The 16,935-nt window shown below is 60.0% G+C and overlaps 1 protein-coding gene across 1 annotated transcript; it reads left to right on the top strand.

Annotated features, from left to right (window-relative positions):
- Nucleotides 1–4,374: 4,374 nt before the first annotated feature.
- On the top strand, nt 4,375–16,553 carry BPIFB3 (BPI fold containing family B member 3; the record flags this gene model as incomplete). Its single annotated transcript, XM_080716606.1, has 15 exons — nt 4,375–4,486; nt 4,900–5,056; nt 5,434–5,538; nt 5,872–6,012; nt 7,241–7,304; nt 9,166–9,226; nt 9,915–10,006; nt 10,107–10,286; nt 11,790–11,843; nt 12,487–12,657; nt 13,257–13,324; nt 14,388–14,430; nt 15,126–15,189; nt 15,703–15,779; nt 16,524–16,553. 15 exons carry the CDS (start codon nt 4,375–4,377, stop codon nt 16,551–16,553), a joined length of 1,419 nt encoding a protein of 472 aa, XP_080572732.1.
- Between the last annotated feature and the right edge of the window lie 382 nt (nt 16,554–16,935).

Raw genomic sequence — 16,935 nt, 5'->3', positions numbered from 1 at the left:
TGCCTGACAGCACACCCAAAGCCACCAAACTCCCACTGCAGGCCCAGAGCACGGACGGGGAAACCAGGGCACAGTGTTGCTGGCCCAAGGCCCGGGTTCTCACCAGGCCCTGGACACTGCGTGGCCTCGGGGAAGCCGCAGTCCCTCTCTCATTGTGTGCTTCCCCATCTGCACAGGGAAAGGGGCTCCGGCCTCTTTCCAATCCCGACTGTTCGAGTGGCCAGTGGGTCTGGCTTCTCCCTGGGCGGGATGGCAGAGGAGCGTGTCCTGTGACCCCACTCCCCACGGGAGCGGTGACGGGAGTCCTGTCGCCTGGGCCCTGCTCATTGGGCAGGCCTCTCCTGCTGCTAAACGGGGAAGAGGAGGCGCAGACGGGTGGAGCCACCTCCTCAGGGTGCACGCGGGGCTGCACCCTGCTCCTGTACACTCAGCAGTGGGATGCCTCGTCACCCTTTGAAGAAACGGAGGCACGAGGTCACGGAGAGAGGAGAGCAGTGCCAGGTCCTCCATTCTGCATCCACAGCCATCAGCCCCCAAGCACCTTCCAGCCGCCCACCCTAGGAAGAAGCCGATGGGGCACTCCACACCTGTGTCCTCCCCACCCCCTCTTCCCGCACGCTTAGCTCAGGTGTCTCTGGAACAGCCTCCCAGGGATGTCGCCATCATCCCAACCTTGTGCACCTTGATGTTTCTAGTTCCGTTCCCAGGACGCATGAATGTCCTTCCAGTCGGGGGAGGCTGGACACCTTCAATACCAGCCCACTTTTCAGATGGGGAAACTAGCTGGACAAGGCGAGTCATTTGATAGTGACAGGTCTGGGATATGCGCCCAGGAGTTCTGGCTCCAGAGCTGGCCTCAGGACTAATGCCCAGGGCGATTTCTCCTCCCTCCTAATCCCTTCCTTGGCTCCCAGCACGCTCAGAGCTGCCCTGTCGCTTTGGGCCTCCCACCCGGGACTCAGTGTGCCAGGTTCAAAGATGGGGCCCAGAAACATGTATTTTAACACATCTCCCTGGTGGAGGCCCCATCCCGACTGAGCTTTGGAGCAGAAGGGCCTCGGGGTTCCTGGGGAGCTGCTAGGGGTCAGAGTCCCTTAGGGGTGGGATGTGGAAGGAAGAGAGAAGATGAGGGGGGGGTGTCCACCCTTCCAAGAGGCTGTGCAGGCCAGTGGCTGGACAGTGAGAGTAGCCAGATGTCCAGCTGGACCCCGGTGTGGCCTCGGCAAGCCACTTCCCTTGCCGGGGCGCAGTAACAGTACTGATCTCACCAGGTGGCCGTGGTCACTAGATGTGTTCACAGGTCAGATGCATGTATACAGTAATAAATGAACAAATACTCAATAAATCCTAGATCGTAGTGTTCTCTCCTCCTCTGTCGAGTACATGTCTTGAAAGCACAGTAATACCCAGAGCTGCAGGGCCATGGAGCGGCCTGGTGGGCTCACAGGCTGCAGGGCACATATGGTGGTTCTGTCTGGCCCTGGGGAGAGGAGACGCATGGCCACAGCCAGTAGAGCCACACGCGTGCGCCTGTGTGACCCAGGGAGCTCGCTGTTTCTTTGCCCAACAGGAATGAAGAGAAAAACAGTCCCCAAAGGACTGTGGGGACCTCACAGAGCCAACACCTGGAGGGCAGCTGCGCCGCGCTGCGTCGGGAAGGTGCTGTCACCTTGCACGGCCCCGCGAGGACTAGAGGGCCACAGTCACAGAGGAGCACCGTGCCACGACGCTCAGATGACCTCGCGTGCCTGGGGACTTGCCCACTGTGTCAGGACAGAAACTCCCCTCAGGGTCAGTGACTTGGAGGGGCCACCAGGGCTTCCAGAATGCTTGATTCAAAACTTCATTGATCCGTCGCAGTGACCTGCCTGTAATCCCAGCACTTGGGAGGCTGAGACAGGAGGATCACAGGTCAGAGGCCACAGCAACTTAGAGAGACCAACTCTGTTTCAAATTAAAAATAAAAAGGGCTGGGGTGTAGTGGGAGGTAGAATGTCCTGGGTTCAATCTCCAGTACAAAATAAAATTAAACTTCATTGAGCTGTGCATTTGGGGGTCAGCGCACTTTTCTGTTTGTGCCTTATATTGCAATAAAATGTTTATCCTTTGAGAGTGTGGTGTGGAGAGGAAGCTGGTGCAGGGCCCACATCCTCAGGGTGAAGGCTCGAAGGTTAGGGTTTCAGAGGTCAGTGAGGCAAAGAGAAAAACTTCAGTCCCCCACCTCCCCAGACAGGGCTCAGGGCCTTGCAGGAGACAGACCCACAGACCCACAGACACACAGTCACAGTGCCCTGGCGTGTCACTGGCTCTGAGAGGAGAAATCCCAGGGGATGGCGGACACCTCCTCAGCTGGTCAGGAGGCTTCCTGGGGGAGGGCTGCCTGTCCAGACACCTGCAGGACGGCCCTCCACAGCCCCAGCAGGCCTCCTCTCCTCTGGAGCCGCGCCTCAGGGCCCGGGAGCCCCTGACTCCCTCCCTGCTCTCCTTCAGGCCTGGGCAGCCCTGCTACAACCCAGGCCGCCCCGGCTCGCCATACCGAGCCCCCACCCTGCCATGCTTTATTTTTGTGTGTGGCTTCTAACTGCCATGTTGTCACCACGCTGACTAGTCATCTCGACCCACCTGAAAGGGCACCAAGCCGCCTGCTCCGTGGTCTCGGGGACACTAGGCCTTGGGTGTCGGTGCCCTCCCCCGAGTCTGCCCAGAATCCTCTCTCCAGGCCATGAGCCCGGGCCAGAGACAAAGGGTCAGGAGGCCCAGCGGCCTCAAGCGCTCCCTCTCCTGGGCCTTCGTGGGGGCAGAGGCGATTCTGTGCCAGTGCGCGGCTTTGGGGAACCTGGAGGGAGCCCAGTGGGGCTGTGGGTGGCTAGACCCCGCTGTCCCCGCTTGCGGGAGGTGGTGGCCTCTGCAGCCCCCACGCCTTCTCTGCATCCATGGGCACTGACCCCAGCCCTGTCCTTTCCCCTGAGAAGGAAGGCTTAGCCTGGGCCCGTGGGGAAAACCGCGATTTGTTTCTGACATGACATATTGACGGGTTCCTGGCGTCTGTGTCCCCTTTGTGTCCCCAGAGCCGCTGTGAGCATATAAGGGCCGTCCCCAGGCTCGAATGGGTGGAGGAACCGACAGGAGGCCGGAACCCCACCCACCCCTTGTGGAGCAGCGGGAACAAGCGGGTGAGGCAGCCAGAGATGCCCTGGCTCCCCCGGGAGCTCTAGCCATCAACCCTGCTGTCACCCAGGAGGGGCCTAAGGGCACCTGGAGAAAAAACCCAGAGAGGGCAAAGGCTGGTGGTGCACGCCATGGCAGGGAGTGGGGTGCCGGGGACAGAACCATCCTAGGGACAGGGCTTGAGGTGTGTCCGTTTTCCTCCAAGCCATGGAACCCAGCTGGCTTCCCATCATGGGGGTATTTACTTCTGTGGTAGACCCCAGCAATCACAGGCCTACCTGGGGGGGCATGAGTCTTAGGGAATCAAGATAGAGGTGGGCAAGCTGCTGGGTCACACGATGCCTGCACCGCACCTTTGTGCCAAGGAAGAGCAAGTGCCTTCCTCCCAAAAGAAAGAGCGTGTGCAAAGGCCCTGGGGTGGGAGGGAGCCTTGGCATGCTTGAGACTGAGGAGGTCAAAGAGGCAGGCAGGAATTGTGGCTCGTGGCAAGGAACCTAGGTTTTATCCCCAAGGGAGTGGGAAGCCACCGAAGGGTCTCAGCAGGGGCAGCGTGAGGCGATGCGCGGGCATATGGTTGAGTGGGCAGACGCGGATCTCCATGAAGAAAAGCCCATTCTAGGGAGCTAGTAACCAGTCATGCTCCCGCATGCCTGCCTGTCTCCTTCTGGATTCTTTGGGGATAGAGGTCTGGAGGAAGAGAGAGGCGGGAGAAAAGAAGTCGGGAGAACGCGCGGTGTCTGTCAGTGGGGTGCCCTGGTCAGCATGCCCTCTGACATGGACCCACCGGCCAGGGGACAGCGGCGCAGGACCAGAGGGCCCACCCACCCTGCTGCCCTGGAGGGCCCGACCGGGCTCACAGGGGCCACGCAGAGTCTTTCAAGTCAGACTCAGGCTGGAAATCTGGCCACTGATTAGCTCTGTGGCCTTGGCCAAGTACTCGGCAAGCTCTTGGCCTCAATTTTTCCAATCTGTGAAATGGAATCCAATGAGTGGGAGAAAGAGAACGAGACAGAGACACTGAGACAAAGACGGACAGACACCTGGAAAGTGCCTCTGAGATTAGCACGGTGGACTCCACTCCGTAGCAGTGGTGCCTTCCTGGGCGACCTTGGCGGCGCCAGGCGGGTGGGAGGCGCCAGCGGTGGGGGCCGCGCGGGGCGGTGGTGGAGTCCCCGCTTCTGCCCACAGGTGCACAGCCGACGGACGATGCCGGGCGTGTGGTCCCTGCTTCTGCTCTGGGGCCTGGCCACTCCGTGCCAGGGGCTGCTGGAGACCGTGGGCACGCTTGCTCGGATTGATCAGGATGAACTTGGCAAAGGTGAGTGGGAGGTGGGCGTCTTGGAGGGTTCAGGGAGGACGAGAACGGGCTGCAAGTCCCGGGTGCCAAGATGATGCGTTCTCAAGGCGGGCACGGCAGAGCGTGTTCGGGAGGCTGGGGTGTATGTGCGAGGACTGGGGGTGTAGCGGGCACTGTGGGGCTGCCTGGGCATATCTGTAAAATGAGGGGATTGTCATGGGATTCGCTGATTCACTCTAGGAACACTCACTGGGTGCCTCGGTGCGTCAGGCAGAAGGGGTGGTCACGGGCTCTGTGTTGGGAACGGGAGGCGGCTGCAGCCCCTGCCCCTTGAGCGGAACCCCCAGTTCTAGTAGAGGAAGTAGAAATGCAAGTGCAGGTCCTGTGATTGGAGGAGGGGTTTCTAGCATCTTCCTACTCCCCCGCCCCGGCAGCCATCCAGAACTCGCTGGTTGGGGGGCCCATCCTGCAGAACGTGCTGGGGACAGTGACGTCCGTGAATCAGGGCCTTCTCGGCTCAGGAGGGCTGCTCGGAGGAGGCGGCCTGCTGGGCTACGGGGGGGTTTTTGGAGTGGTGGAGGAGCTCTCTGGGTAAGTGCCCCCAGTGCCCTCCTGCCCCGCCCCGCAGGAAGGTGCCGCTCCTCTGCAGGAACTGAGGGGAAGGGACCCTTGCTTGCTGTGGGCAGTGCTGGAGGGAAGTGAGAGCAGCCATTCTCCCAGTGCTGAGGCTGCAGGGAAGGGTGGGGCAGGAACTGGCGTTCACCAGCCTCCAGGTGTGCCAGACCTGCACCACATCATCTCACCTGCCTCCCCATCCCTCAGGGTGCCCCGCTGCATAGGTGAGGGCGCGGAGGCTCAGAGGAAAGGGGCTGGCCCGAGGGCGCACAGTCAGGCGGCCGGGACTGCCCAGGACAGGCTGTCCGGGCCCCGGGGTCTGGGAGCCAGCAGGGCTTTCATCCCCCACCCAGGCTGAAGATCGAGGCACTGACACTGCCGCAGGTGACGCTGAAGCTGCTGCCGGGGCTCGGGGTGCAGCTGAGCCTGCACACCAAGGTGGGCCTGCGCGGTTCGGGGTGAGTGTGCCCTGGAGACCTCGCCTCCTGCACCCCGTTCCCTGAGCCTGCCCTGCCAACAGGTTCCTCCCTCCTGTTCCCCCTGGATCCCACTCTGGCAGGGTCCCCGGGGCACCCTGGGCCCTCCCCAGGACCCTCCACCCACTGGTCTCCACGGCCTTCCCTCTCCAGACCCATGACCGGGGTCGCTGGAGGGGTAGAGAGGAGGGCACAGGGATGTGAGGGAGGGAGAGGACTCAGCCACCCTTCTCAGGAGCATCAGCTCTGGCGGGCGTGGCCTCGTGGGTGGGAGGGGCCTGGGGTCATGGTCACACCCAGCGTCTGGTCTTGCAGCCCCCTGGGGGGCCTCCTGCAGCTGGCTGCAGAGGTGAATGTGTCGTCACGGGTGGCGCTCGGCGTGAGCTCGCGGGGGACACCCGTGCTCATCCTGAAGCGTTGCAGCACCCTCCTGAGCCACATCAGCCTGCTGTCGGGGTGAGTGGGGGGGGGGGCACGGCTCTGGGCAGCGCTGTGGTGGGCGGCCAGCTGGGCTAGGCCTGTGCTCCACTGCGGCGGGCTCTGGCCCAGCCACAGCCCGCACCACTCCAGCCCTGGCACTGGGGACCCCTTTGCTTTTATCCTTGTTCAGCACATCCGGGACCCACTCTGCCCCTGGCCTTCTGTGTGACCCAGAGTAACCTCCCTGCCTGGGCCTCGGTGTCCCATCTGTATGGGGGCTGGATTTGGCCATCCAGAAACAGCCTGGCATCTTTCTCTTCCATGGGGCCATCCAGGCCCTGACGACCCTCCCCACACTGTGTCTGGATGGCACTCCCATGGACACAAGCAGATGGGAGAAGGGGCTCAGGGGTGGGAGCACCGCTCTCTGCACAGGGCCAGGGCTTCCTCCAGCACTCTGGTGCCCACCTCCGGGTGCTGGCCCCTCCTGGGCCTCCCCATCTTTGTTGTGTGGCTCTGAGCAGCCCTGGGTCTGCAGGAGGAGGGTGGACCTGGGTGCTCCTGCTCCAGAAGGGCCTCAGTGAGGGGACTCCAGGAGGGGCTTAGGCTCCTTAAACCCCAGCCTGCCACCTCCTCCCACTCAGAGGTTTTCTGTGGCTGTGTGGGGGTGTGACCCTGAACCCCTACCATCTCCAAACAGCCTGAGTGCATCTATAGGCACTTGTCATCCCCTGGCCAACCCCCATACATTTATTAAAAAAAAAATGTTTATTAAGCCAAGAGATGGTAGCGCAGCCTGTAATCCCAGCTATTCAGGAGGCCGAAGCAGAAGGATAGCAAGTCTGAGGCCAGGCTGGGCAGCTTAGCAAGACTGTGTCTCAAAATAAAAAATACTAACACATAAAGGGGGCAGGGGCTGGGGTGTGATAGAGCACCCCTAGGTTCAGTGCCCAGCACTGGCCCCCATGCTGAGCCAGGCGCGGTCCTGTGTGGATGATGGGGCAGGGACTTCTGAACACAGGTGCATAGTGACCACGCACCCCGCCATCAATCCAGGCATGTAGAGAGCAGACACTGCACGGGGGAAACTGGGCCCCTGTGTCCCCAGGGAAAGCAGAGCCAGGGCTTAAACCCATTCCCAAAGCCCAGCCCACCCCACCGGGAGGGGAGACAGGGTGCCAGCCTCCAGTGCCCACGCTGCCCTGTCATCTGTGTGGCGCTGTCCCCTGCGGTGACCACGGCCGCCATGTCTCTCTCTGTCCAGGCTGCTGCCCGCGCCACTCTTTGGGGTCGTGGAACAGACTCTGTGCAAGGTGCTGCCTGGGCTGGTGAGTATGGCCGGCTCCGCCCTAGCTGTGCCTGCCCCAGTTTTGGGCAGAGCTGGCGCCAGACAGGATCAGGCGGTGCTTTCCTTCCGGCCCTCCACTCACCCAGTAGATCCAGTAATCCCTGTAGGCTTGCTACTGCGCCTCGCAGGGGCTGCGGGGCGGGCACAGCCCCCAGACCTGCAGCTGCGCTTACTGCTCCAGGGCCCTCGGACCTCAGCTCCCTCCCAGGCTGTCTTTGCCGCGTGTATTGTTATTGACTGTGTTTTTCTTTATGTTGCCTTTACAAGAAACTTGGGTCACTTGTTTCAACTGGACCCTGTGCTTGGCAATCATACGTACAAAAACACACGGTGTGAAGCACATTCTGATGCAGCGGCTCACAGCGTGTGCCCCCCAGCACACCCCAGGCCATCCGGGCTTTGGTCAAGGGAAACAAACCCACTTGGGTCTGAGCCAAGCCCCATTTCACAGAGGGAGAGGGTAGCGATGAGCCGGGCACTCGGGCTCCCAGGTCCTTGTGTAGCCAGGACCAGAAGGCAGGAGGAGGAGCGGAGGAGGAGGAGGAGGCGGCCTGGCTCAAGTGCATTTGACAAGGGGGTGGCTGCATGTACACCTCAGCCCCAGCTGGGTCTCTGGGCAACGGGACAGGAGCTGGGTTATGTGACACTAAGAGGCTTTAAGATAAGAGTTCATTAGCAACTTTTAGAGATGAGAGATTTCTCTTAATCTGTTCTCTGGTTTCTCTGCAAGCATCCCCCTGGCTGCCTGGGCTCTCCCTCCTGTGGGTCTCATCTGTCGGTGCTGAGGCAGAAGGCTGCACCCGGCCACTCCCCAGGCTCTGGTCTTCTCTCATTTCTCTGACCTGCCTGACAAAAGCCGAGGCCCTAAGTTTGGGGCCCCACGTCTGCAGCAGCTCCTTCTTGTCTTTTTGCAAACATCTGTGGCCTTGGGCAGGTGACCCTTCTTCTTTGGCCCCACTGTGGACTGAGGGGATGGACTGGGACCCCACTTCCATGGGCTATGGGTTCTAGGTGCTGTCCGTCCTGACTCGGAGCCCTGGGAACAGAATGACCCGCTCCTTGCTCTCGCAGCCTAGGGGTTAGTAAGGAGGACGCACAGTGGGCCACCCGGGGCCGAGTGGAGAAGACCTCGGTGGGCTCTCCATTCCGGGCCCCCTGGTGCCCGTCTGGGGTGGCAGGAGCAGCCACAGCTGCCTTGACCTCTTCGGGGAGAGCCTGGTCCCTACACCCAAATGGCCTCTGAAATGTCTCTCTCCTGTTACCCAGCAACCTCTGGGATTTCTGATGGGGCTTTGTGTAGCAAAGGGAATGGCTGGAGGGGGCGCTCTCAGCCCCCACTGTGTGTGTCCCCCACCTGTCTCTGCATTCTCTGCCTTACCCTGGTCCTCAGCACCCCGGACCAAGTCATTTAGAGAAACTGAAGCTGTCCCTACACCAGGGTTTCGTGCTTATTTTCTCCTTCCTTCCTTCCTTCCTTCCTTCCTTCCTTCCTTCCTTCCTTCCTTCCTTCCTCTTTCTTTCTTTCTTTCTTTCTTTCTTTCTTTCTTTCTTTCTTTCTTTCTTTCTTTCTTTCTTTCTTTCTCTTTCTTCTCTTTTTGTTTGTGGTACGGGGATTGGAACCCAGGGGCATTCTACCTTCGAGCTACACCCCCAGCCCTATTTTTTTATTCTTTATTTTGAAACAGGGTCTCACTGAGTTTGGAAGGGTCTCAGTAAGTAGCTGAGGCTGGCCTCGACCTCAATCCTCCTGTCACAGCCTCCCAAATGCTGGGATTCCAAGCATGTGCCACCACGGCCTACTACTTGTATTTTTCTCTAACGTCTGCTTCCTCTTGAAACAGCTGTGCCCGGTGGTGGACAGTGTGCTGGCTGTGGTGAACGAGCTCCTGGGGACTGCGCTGAGTAAGCTGGGGCCCCTTCCCTGCCCCCCGGTCCCCAGGGGGTGGGGTGCAAGGGAAGCAGGGTTCTGGGACCTTTGATTCTTCAGATCGGCAAGGCTGCCGCCTTGAGGAGGAGCAGCAGCGGAGCCTGGCCCAGGCTGGATCGGCAGGACAGGGGCTCAGGGCCGTCCGGCAGAGGTCTCCACTGCTGGGTGCTGCAGACCAACATCTGTTGAGCACTTAGGGTGGAAAATATTCATCGCTGGTCAGACAAGAGACAGAGGCCCAGGGAACTTCTGAAGGCATCCGAGGCCCCAGGGCTGCAGTGGGCCCTGCTCTCTCTGTACCTTCTGGTGACACTGGCGCCTTTTGTGTTCTCAAAGGGGCTTTGGAGAACATAACAGGGTTTAGCCAGAAGGAAACTGCAGTGTTCCTTATACAGCGTTGTAAGAGACAAGGTGGCTGCATGTTTGTGGCACCTGCTCTGGAAAACAGGGATCCTGGGGCTGCCACTTCTGGGTGTGGTCTTGGGTTGGTGACTTCCTCTGTCTGGCCTCAGTTTCTTCCTCTGTGAATGGAATGGCAGGATGATCCAAGTGAATGCTTAGCAGAGTTGCCGGCATACAGCAGGCAATAAATGGAGCTGGGGGCTGTCGTTATTGGGACGGGTGCACGGGCTCTTCCCACCCCTCCATCCTTTTTCCCTGCAGGCCTGGTGCCCCTTGGAGCTCTAGGATCCGTGGAATTCACCCTGGCCACACTGCCTCTTATCTCCAACCAGTATATAGAGCTGGACGTCAACGTGAGTGCTGCAGAGGCATTAAAGGCCGGGCAGGGGGTCTGGCCTGAGTTGGGTGGGTGGGCAGCCAGTGACCCTCTGGCCCTGTCCCCTGGCCCTGCAGCCCATCGTGAAGAGCGTGGCTGGGGACATCATCGATTTCCCCAAGCCCCGCATGCCAGTCAAGGTGCCCCCCAAGGAGGACCACACGTCCCAGGTGACAGTGCCGCTGTACCTCTTCAGCACTGTGTTTGGGCTCCTGCAGACCAATGGCGTGCTCAACATGAACATCACCCCCGAGCTGGTGAGCGTGCTCCCAGGGCCTCGGGTGGGAGCCCCGCCCGGCTTGTCTTGGCAATGCCGGGCTGACCCTTCACGGCATCACTGACCCGCCTTGCTGAGCCCTGAGGTCTGGCCACGGCTGCACTGGGGAGGGCAGTGCTGATCCGATGGCCCTGTGCTATTGAAGCTGAAGGGACCTCCAGTGCTCCTCAGCACCCAGGAAGTCAGAACGGGGACAAGGCATGGGGCCAGCCTCTGTCCTGGCACCAGACAAACTTTTTTTTTTATACTGGAGATTGAACCCAGGGGCATTCTACCTCTGAGCTACACCCCGCCCTATTTTTTATTCTTGATTTTGAAATAGGGTCTCATTAAGTTGTAAAGGGCCTCATGAAATAGCTGAGGCGGTCCGTGAACCGCGATCCTCCTCTCTCAGCCTCCCAAATGCTGGGATTACAAGCATGCGCCACCACACCGGGCTTGCTCCTTTCTAGAGTAAAGTATGAGAGGCTAACCTTTCCACCTCGAAAGCAGATGTTAATTGGAGGGAAGAGAGCGAGGGCACTTGCACTCTGCTCTGCTCTTCCGGGCGCCCTGCTTCCATTCAGGCCCCTCTTGCACCCGGCAGTGGTCCATCAAGAGGCCTGGCCCCAGAAGCCCCACCTAGACGCTTTCTCTTGGTCTGCGCTCTGAGCCACCTGCTACTCAGGCCCAAGGGAACAGGGCTGGTCTCTCACTTCCTGTAGGTGAGGCCAGAGTGTACAGAGGTGGCCTGTCACCTAGCGAGGCAGGGTCTTCTAGCTGGGGGTGGAGGGTATCAGACCCAGATCTGGGAGGGGGGGTATACGGAAGGGGAGAGGGTGCCTGGAGGCGGGCTCAGTGCTGTCTGCCCTCACCATGGTGGGTGAGTGTCTGGGCTCCTCCTGTCCTGTTTGGCCCACGGTGCTCTGAGAAGTGGGGTGCCAAACATCAGGGCCCTGGGAGGCAGGGCCACCACTGATTAGCAGTGGCCACTCAGCTGCCCCAAGGGAAGGGAAACTGGTAAATTTATGTGAACTTCCTGATTTGTAAATGTATGGGAAACACTTTCATCTCTTTGAAAATACTGTTTGGGTAAAAGGCAAACACTTCCCTAGGTCAGATCCCCAGGCCTTCAGACTGTGAGCCCCCGGCAGAGTGGGAAAAAGCTTCTGAAACCAGCCTGCCCAGGTTCATGTCCTGGTATCACCACTTGCTAACTGCCTGACCCTGGGCCAGAACCGCCGTCCCCATCTGTGAAAAGGGGCGATCGTAGCACCTGCCTTGCCGGTCGTTGTACACGGCAAATGGGCGAAGGCCTGCCATGCTCCTAACTTATGTCTGGCACGGAGAAGTGCTCAGAAGTTGCAGACCCCCAGAACGAGGCCGAGGGTTTGCGCTGATGTCGGGTGGGGTGGGATGGAGGAGGGTGCTGTGTGTGCGTCGGGAGCTCTGTCCTGCTCCGTCCTCATCCACCAACCCCTCTCCCATCTGGCCTTGGGTCCAGGTTCCCAGCAACGTCCCACTGACAACTACAGACCTGGCAGCGTTGGTGCCCGAGGTGAGTGGGCCTCCTGCGGGTTTGATCACGACACTTTTGTCCCCTTGGGCGCCTGCAAGGCCCAAGGCCCTGAGCTGGCTCAAGAAGGCTGCACCCAAGGATGCCGAAGGGAGAGTCGGTGACAAGCAGACCCAGGCTCCTGTGGCTAGGGGCTGCCGTTCTCCTGGGGATGGCAGACACTGGGCTAAAGGACTACCAGCCACGGCGTGTGGGGGGATGGAGCGACAAGGGTGGGGTGGGCACAGGCCTCACTAGGAGGGAGGGAACCATGTGTTTACCTGGGGAGGACATTTCCAGGCAGAGGGAACAGTGGGCATGTGCAAAGGCCCTGTGGTGGGAGTAAGGCTGGCAGATTGGCATGACAGGCCTGTGACTCTGGTGAGGGGAGGAGGTGGTGGCCAGAAGTGGGAGGGAGAGGGAGAAGGAAGGAGGCCTAGTGCCTGTAGGGGACAGGGAATCTGATTTGGTGGCTCCTTGAGGAGGTTAGTGCCTCCCCTCTGAAGGCCAGCCTCCTGGAGGCTACTGGGTCAGGCCGTCAGGAGGATGCCTGGCGCTCAGCAGATCTGTAGGGAGTGTTTGTTGACTGGTTGATTCAAATCCCAGGGCATCTGAACCCCCCTGCTTTGCTCCTGCCTCTCCCTAGGCCCTGGCGAAGTTGCCCCCAGGCCACCACCTCCTGCTCTTGCTGTGGGTGAAGGAAGCGCCCACTGTCACGCTCCAGAACAAGAAGGCCACCATCTCCATCCCAGCCAACATCCACATCCTGATCTCCATCCCTCAAGGGAGCCCGGAAGCTCTCTTGGAGCTGAATGGGGTGAGGGGCAGGTGGGGACCTGGCTCAGGAGCCCTGGGGTGGGATCTTGGGTGGGAGGTCAGGTCCCCATCATCATTACCTGGGCGGTGCTCCCAGCGGCTGCCTGGGCCCTGCACGCACGCTCTCTCCTCTTGCCGGCCCCTCTGCTCCGCTCTCCCTGGGCGGCCCTAACGCTTCTTCTACCCACCCTGCTCCCTTCTACCTCCCATGAGCTGTAGCTCTGACCTGGCTCCCGAGGCTGAGCACTTCCCTGGCATTCGATGCCGCCCGCCTTGCCCTCTGCCCTTCCCACCCTCATTGCTCAGGCTGCCGGGCCCCACCCAAGCCTGGCTTCCTACGGGTGCACCACCTGGAGCTCATTTTCTGAGGCTCCGTCCAGGTGCCCCTCATTGGCGATGCCTCCCCTCACTCCTGCAGGTTGGATGGAGGGTCTCTCCAAGCTCCCGCAGCCCCGGAGCCCAGCACAGCTCCTGGCACGCAGTAGGGCCTCAGTAGAGTTAGTGGAGGGAACGGACGGCATAGGTGACCTGTCGGCCGAGGTGACCTTCCTTCGGGCGCTGCAGGATTCGGGGTAACCTCAGCTCGCCTTCCCCACCCAGGTGCTGACTCTCAATGCCCAGCTGGCTCCCGCGGCCACCAAGCTGCACGTCTCCCTGTCCCTGGAACGGTAATGTGGGATCCTGGGGACCAGAGCGTGCGCCTAAACCAGGAACCACCTGAGCATCGCTGGGCCGGTGGCCCCCCAGCGTCTGCCTGCCTTCAGGGGCAGTGCCAGCCACTCTACAGACAGGCAGCTGGACACCGAGGCAGGCTCCTGCCCTCTGCCCAGGGACTGACCGCTGGGGGCGGGGCTGCCAGGACGCAGGGTCCAGCCCCTGTGGAGCAGCCCCAGGCTGAGCGGGGACGGCGTCCTGAAGTATCATTCACGTGTCCCTGAGGCGGGCTTGCTATTTCTCCAGTCTCCTGCCCCGTGGGAATGAGGCATCAGGATAACCATAATCAGCAAGACGACGTTGGCGGCCATTTTTCCTTACACGTGCATGGCTCTTTACAGTTGCGCACTGCTGCCAGGCGCACACGTGGCTGTCCCTGGTGGTCTGCTGCCTGGACCCCCGCTCTCCGAGGCCTGTGCTCTCGGTGTGGTGGCCTGGGGCTGACCGTCTCCCTCAGCCCGCAGTCGCAGAGGCTTTCCCAGGGGCGCCTCTCCTGCCCATCCTGAGCTGCAGGCTCTCACTGCTCACCCGGCTCCAGCCCTCCCCGGGGCCTGCAGCGATCACCACCCCCGGCGTGGTCCCGGCTGCCAGGGTGACCGCGGCAGGGCACGGCCTGGGCTCAGCCCTGCTTCCTGGTGGCAGGTCATGCCTCAGCCTTTGGGGAGGTAAAGATGTGGGTGCACTTGGGCCTGTTGTGGTCCTCGGTGTGTCTCTGCCTTGAGTGGGCAGCAGCTGATGCAGGGCCTCCGGTGTCCAGTGCTCACAGCCTAGGGGAGGGCCGCTCACTTGCCCAGCTAGGGTCAGACCGAGGCTCCCAGGCTGTGGAGCCGGAGGTGGTGGTGGTGTGGTAGGACCCCTCCCAGTCATTGTACAGGTAGGAGAGCTGGGTCTCTGGGTCAAGGCTGGGCAGAGGCGGAGCTGGGCCTGGGTCCCTGTTTCCTGATCCCGAGCCAAGGCTGGGGCAGGCTGGGTGGCGTGGCCGGAGTCTGGGCCCAGCATCTCTCTTCTCTCCGCCAGGCTCAGTGTTAAGCTGGCTTCCTCCTTCTCCAAGACCTTTGACGTAAGTTCCTGGGAGAGTGAGCAGCTTGGCGGGGTTGAGTCTTCAGGCAGAGTGGAAAAGAGATGGGGACAGGCCATGGTCAAGGTGGCGGGGGCCTAGAGCACAACAAGCCAGAGCAGGCATGAATATGCACGTGTCTGTGTGTGCGCACACGTGTGTGCGACAGTGACCCCTGGAAGAGAGTAAATCTCCTGACACTCCAAGGTCTCAGATCCTCACAATGCTGCAGACATCCCAAACCTCACCAAAGTCCAAAGTTCTGAACTTCACCCAGAGTTACAAGCCCCCCATACAGAAAGTTCTAACATTTCAGGGCTCCACAGAGCTCCAAGGCTCCTCAGAGTTCTGAGGTTCTGGAATTTCACGATAGACTCAGGTTCTAGAACATTCTAAGGGCCCCAGAACTGACAAGAATCTAAGATCAGACCTCTCGGAGTTGTACTGTTGCCAGGCACACTGCGTACCTCCTTGCCCGCACTACCCCAAGCCCCAGAGATGCTTCTGGGAGGACTCTGCTTCTAAGATCCTGGGTCAGGGACGAGGCCAGCCCAAGTCAGAGTCTCTCATGGGGTCTCCTTAGTGGTTATTAGTCACTAATGATTAGCCCACCGCGGGGGCCCTTGTGTCCTCGGGGCCGGGGGAGCCCAGCCAGGCCTTCCTCCCTGGGGAGCCACACCCCACACGCTTCGTTTCAGGCATCCCGTCTAGAAGACTGGCTCAGCGACGTGCTCCGGGCTGCGTACGTGCCGAAGCTCAATGGTACGGTGCCAGTCACGTGGGGTACCTGAATTGGGGATTGTCTAATCTGTCTCCTCCATTGCTCTGTTGGAAACTGAAGCCAGAGGGGGACCGATCCCTATTCGTAAGCTGCAGGGACTGAGGCAAAAGGGCTCCGCCCACATACCGCTGATTAGTGGCACTGCCCAGCTCTGGGCCCTAGGAACTGAGCTGGCCTAGGTCCTGTAGGTAACGCCTTCAATCCAGGGGGAAACAGTTATACAAACCAATGATTCAAATGTAGATGTTCCAGAGTGTGCAAGGGACTGATGGATCGGTCCTCTAGAAGGCTTTGGGGAAGGGAGCCCCTGACACAATACAGAAAAGGGACTTTTTATTTGGGTGTAGGAGGTTGACTAAGAGTTTGCCAATAGCAAGCTGAATCTACAAAAGGAAAAATAGCTGGCGGAAGCAGAGTGGTGAAATGGGGTAGTGGGGTCCCTTGGGCCTGAGACTTCTCCCTCGTCTTTATTTTCAACCGTTTTCTCTTCACAGTGGACCTGGAGGTTGGAATTCCCCTGCCTAAGATTCTTAACATCAATTTTGCCAATTCAGTTGTGGACATCATTGAGGTGAGTTTCCTGCGCAGATGTCTGGAGAGCTCTGCCTGACAGTCACAAGGAGAACACCCCACCGCATCCTCCAGACCATCTCTGCATCATGTTCTAAATTTCTTAGAGACAAATAACTTACCTCTGGAACAGCAAATATATGGCATAGGTGTACCACGCCTCACTTCCTTGCCCGTGGCAGATGTTGGGCGTCAGTCACAGAGTTCTTTGCTGTGGGATTCAGACACATTTACCCTGTGGAGCAGAACCTCAGATTTACTCGCAGAGTTGCAGACCCTGGTCCACAGGTAGTACATAGCTGTGCTGTTTCTCCCTTATCTGATGTCGGTGACAGACATGCCTAATAGATTTGTGACACTCTTTCTTGATGAATGTCAGCATGGCCCTAATGACCCTATTCAAACCAGTGCAGCTTGGTGTCTTGGAAGAGCTCCGGGAGGTGGGCGGGAACGGGGAGTCCGTGCCCATCTCTCCCATTGTGGACCAAGGCTGAGGGAGGTCAAACTTCTGGCCCAAGGTCACACTGTATATGATGGGCAGAAATGGCACTTGAATTTGAATCTTTTACGTCAACCACATGTTCCCCTGGATGAGCACTGGCTCGTGTATCGTGGTCATGTGTGCCTGCCATGTTCCAGCTCGCACTAAGCCCCGCATGGGCTGGGGCGTGCTGGCCCGGGCGTGGGCTGACGGGGAGGCGGGTGCAGGGGCTCTGGGCCTCACCGGGGACTTTGCACCTTGCAGAACGCTGTTGTGCTAACCGTGGCATCCTGAGGCCGCCGTGGCTGCCACCCCTCCCTGTTGACCTGCAGAGTCCTGCCTGCTCGGCTTCAGCTTCCCTCCCAGTCTCTAGCCCACGTTGGTGATGGTAGAAGTCCTCAGCCGCTGGGACTTCCTTGCCTTCTGGCCCCGCAGCTCTGCCCTGGTCTGGGGAGGGATGGTGGGGCCAGACACCGGACTGCTGCAGAGGGTGCCCTGGGGCCTCAGTGCGGGGCTGAGTTTCAATAAACTACTCCGTCTCAGTAGCTCCCGGCTGATCTGTTCCCCAGTCACAAAGGGCAGGGGACTCGGGCCTAATCATGGCGGCTGGCTGGCCTGGGCAGCTTCTGTGTCCCTGTCCTGCCTTCCTTCTTTCCTGCCACAGCCTCTCTGGGCC

This window comes from Muscardinus avellanarius (genome assembly GCF_963383645.1).
Source record: "Muscardinus avellanarius genome assembly, chromosome: 19".
Taxonomy (NCBI): domain Eukaryota; kingdom Metazoa; phylum Chordata; class Mammalia; order Rodentia; family Gliridae; genus Muscardinus; species Muscardinus avellanarius.
The sequence above is the reverse complement of the archived record's forward strand: the minus strand, read 5'-3'. Positions and strand labels throughout refer to the sequence as shown.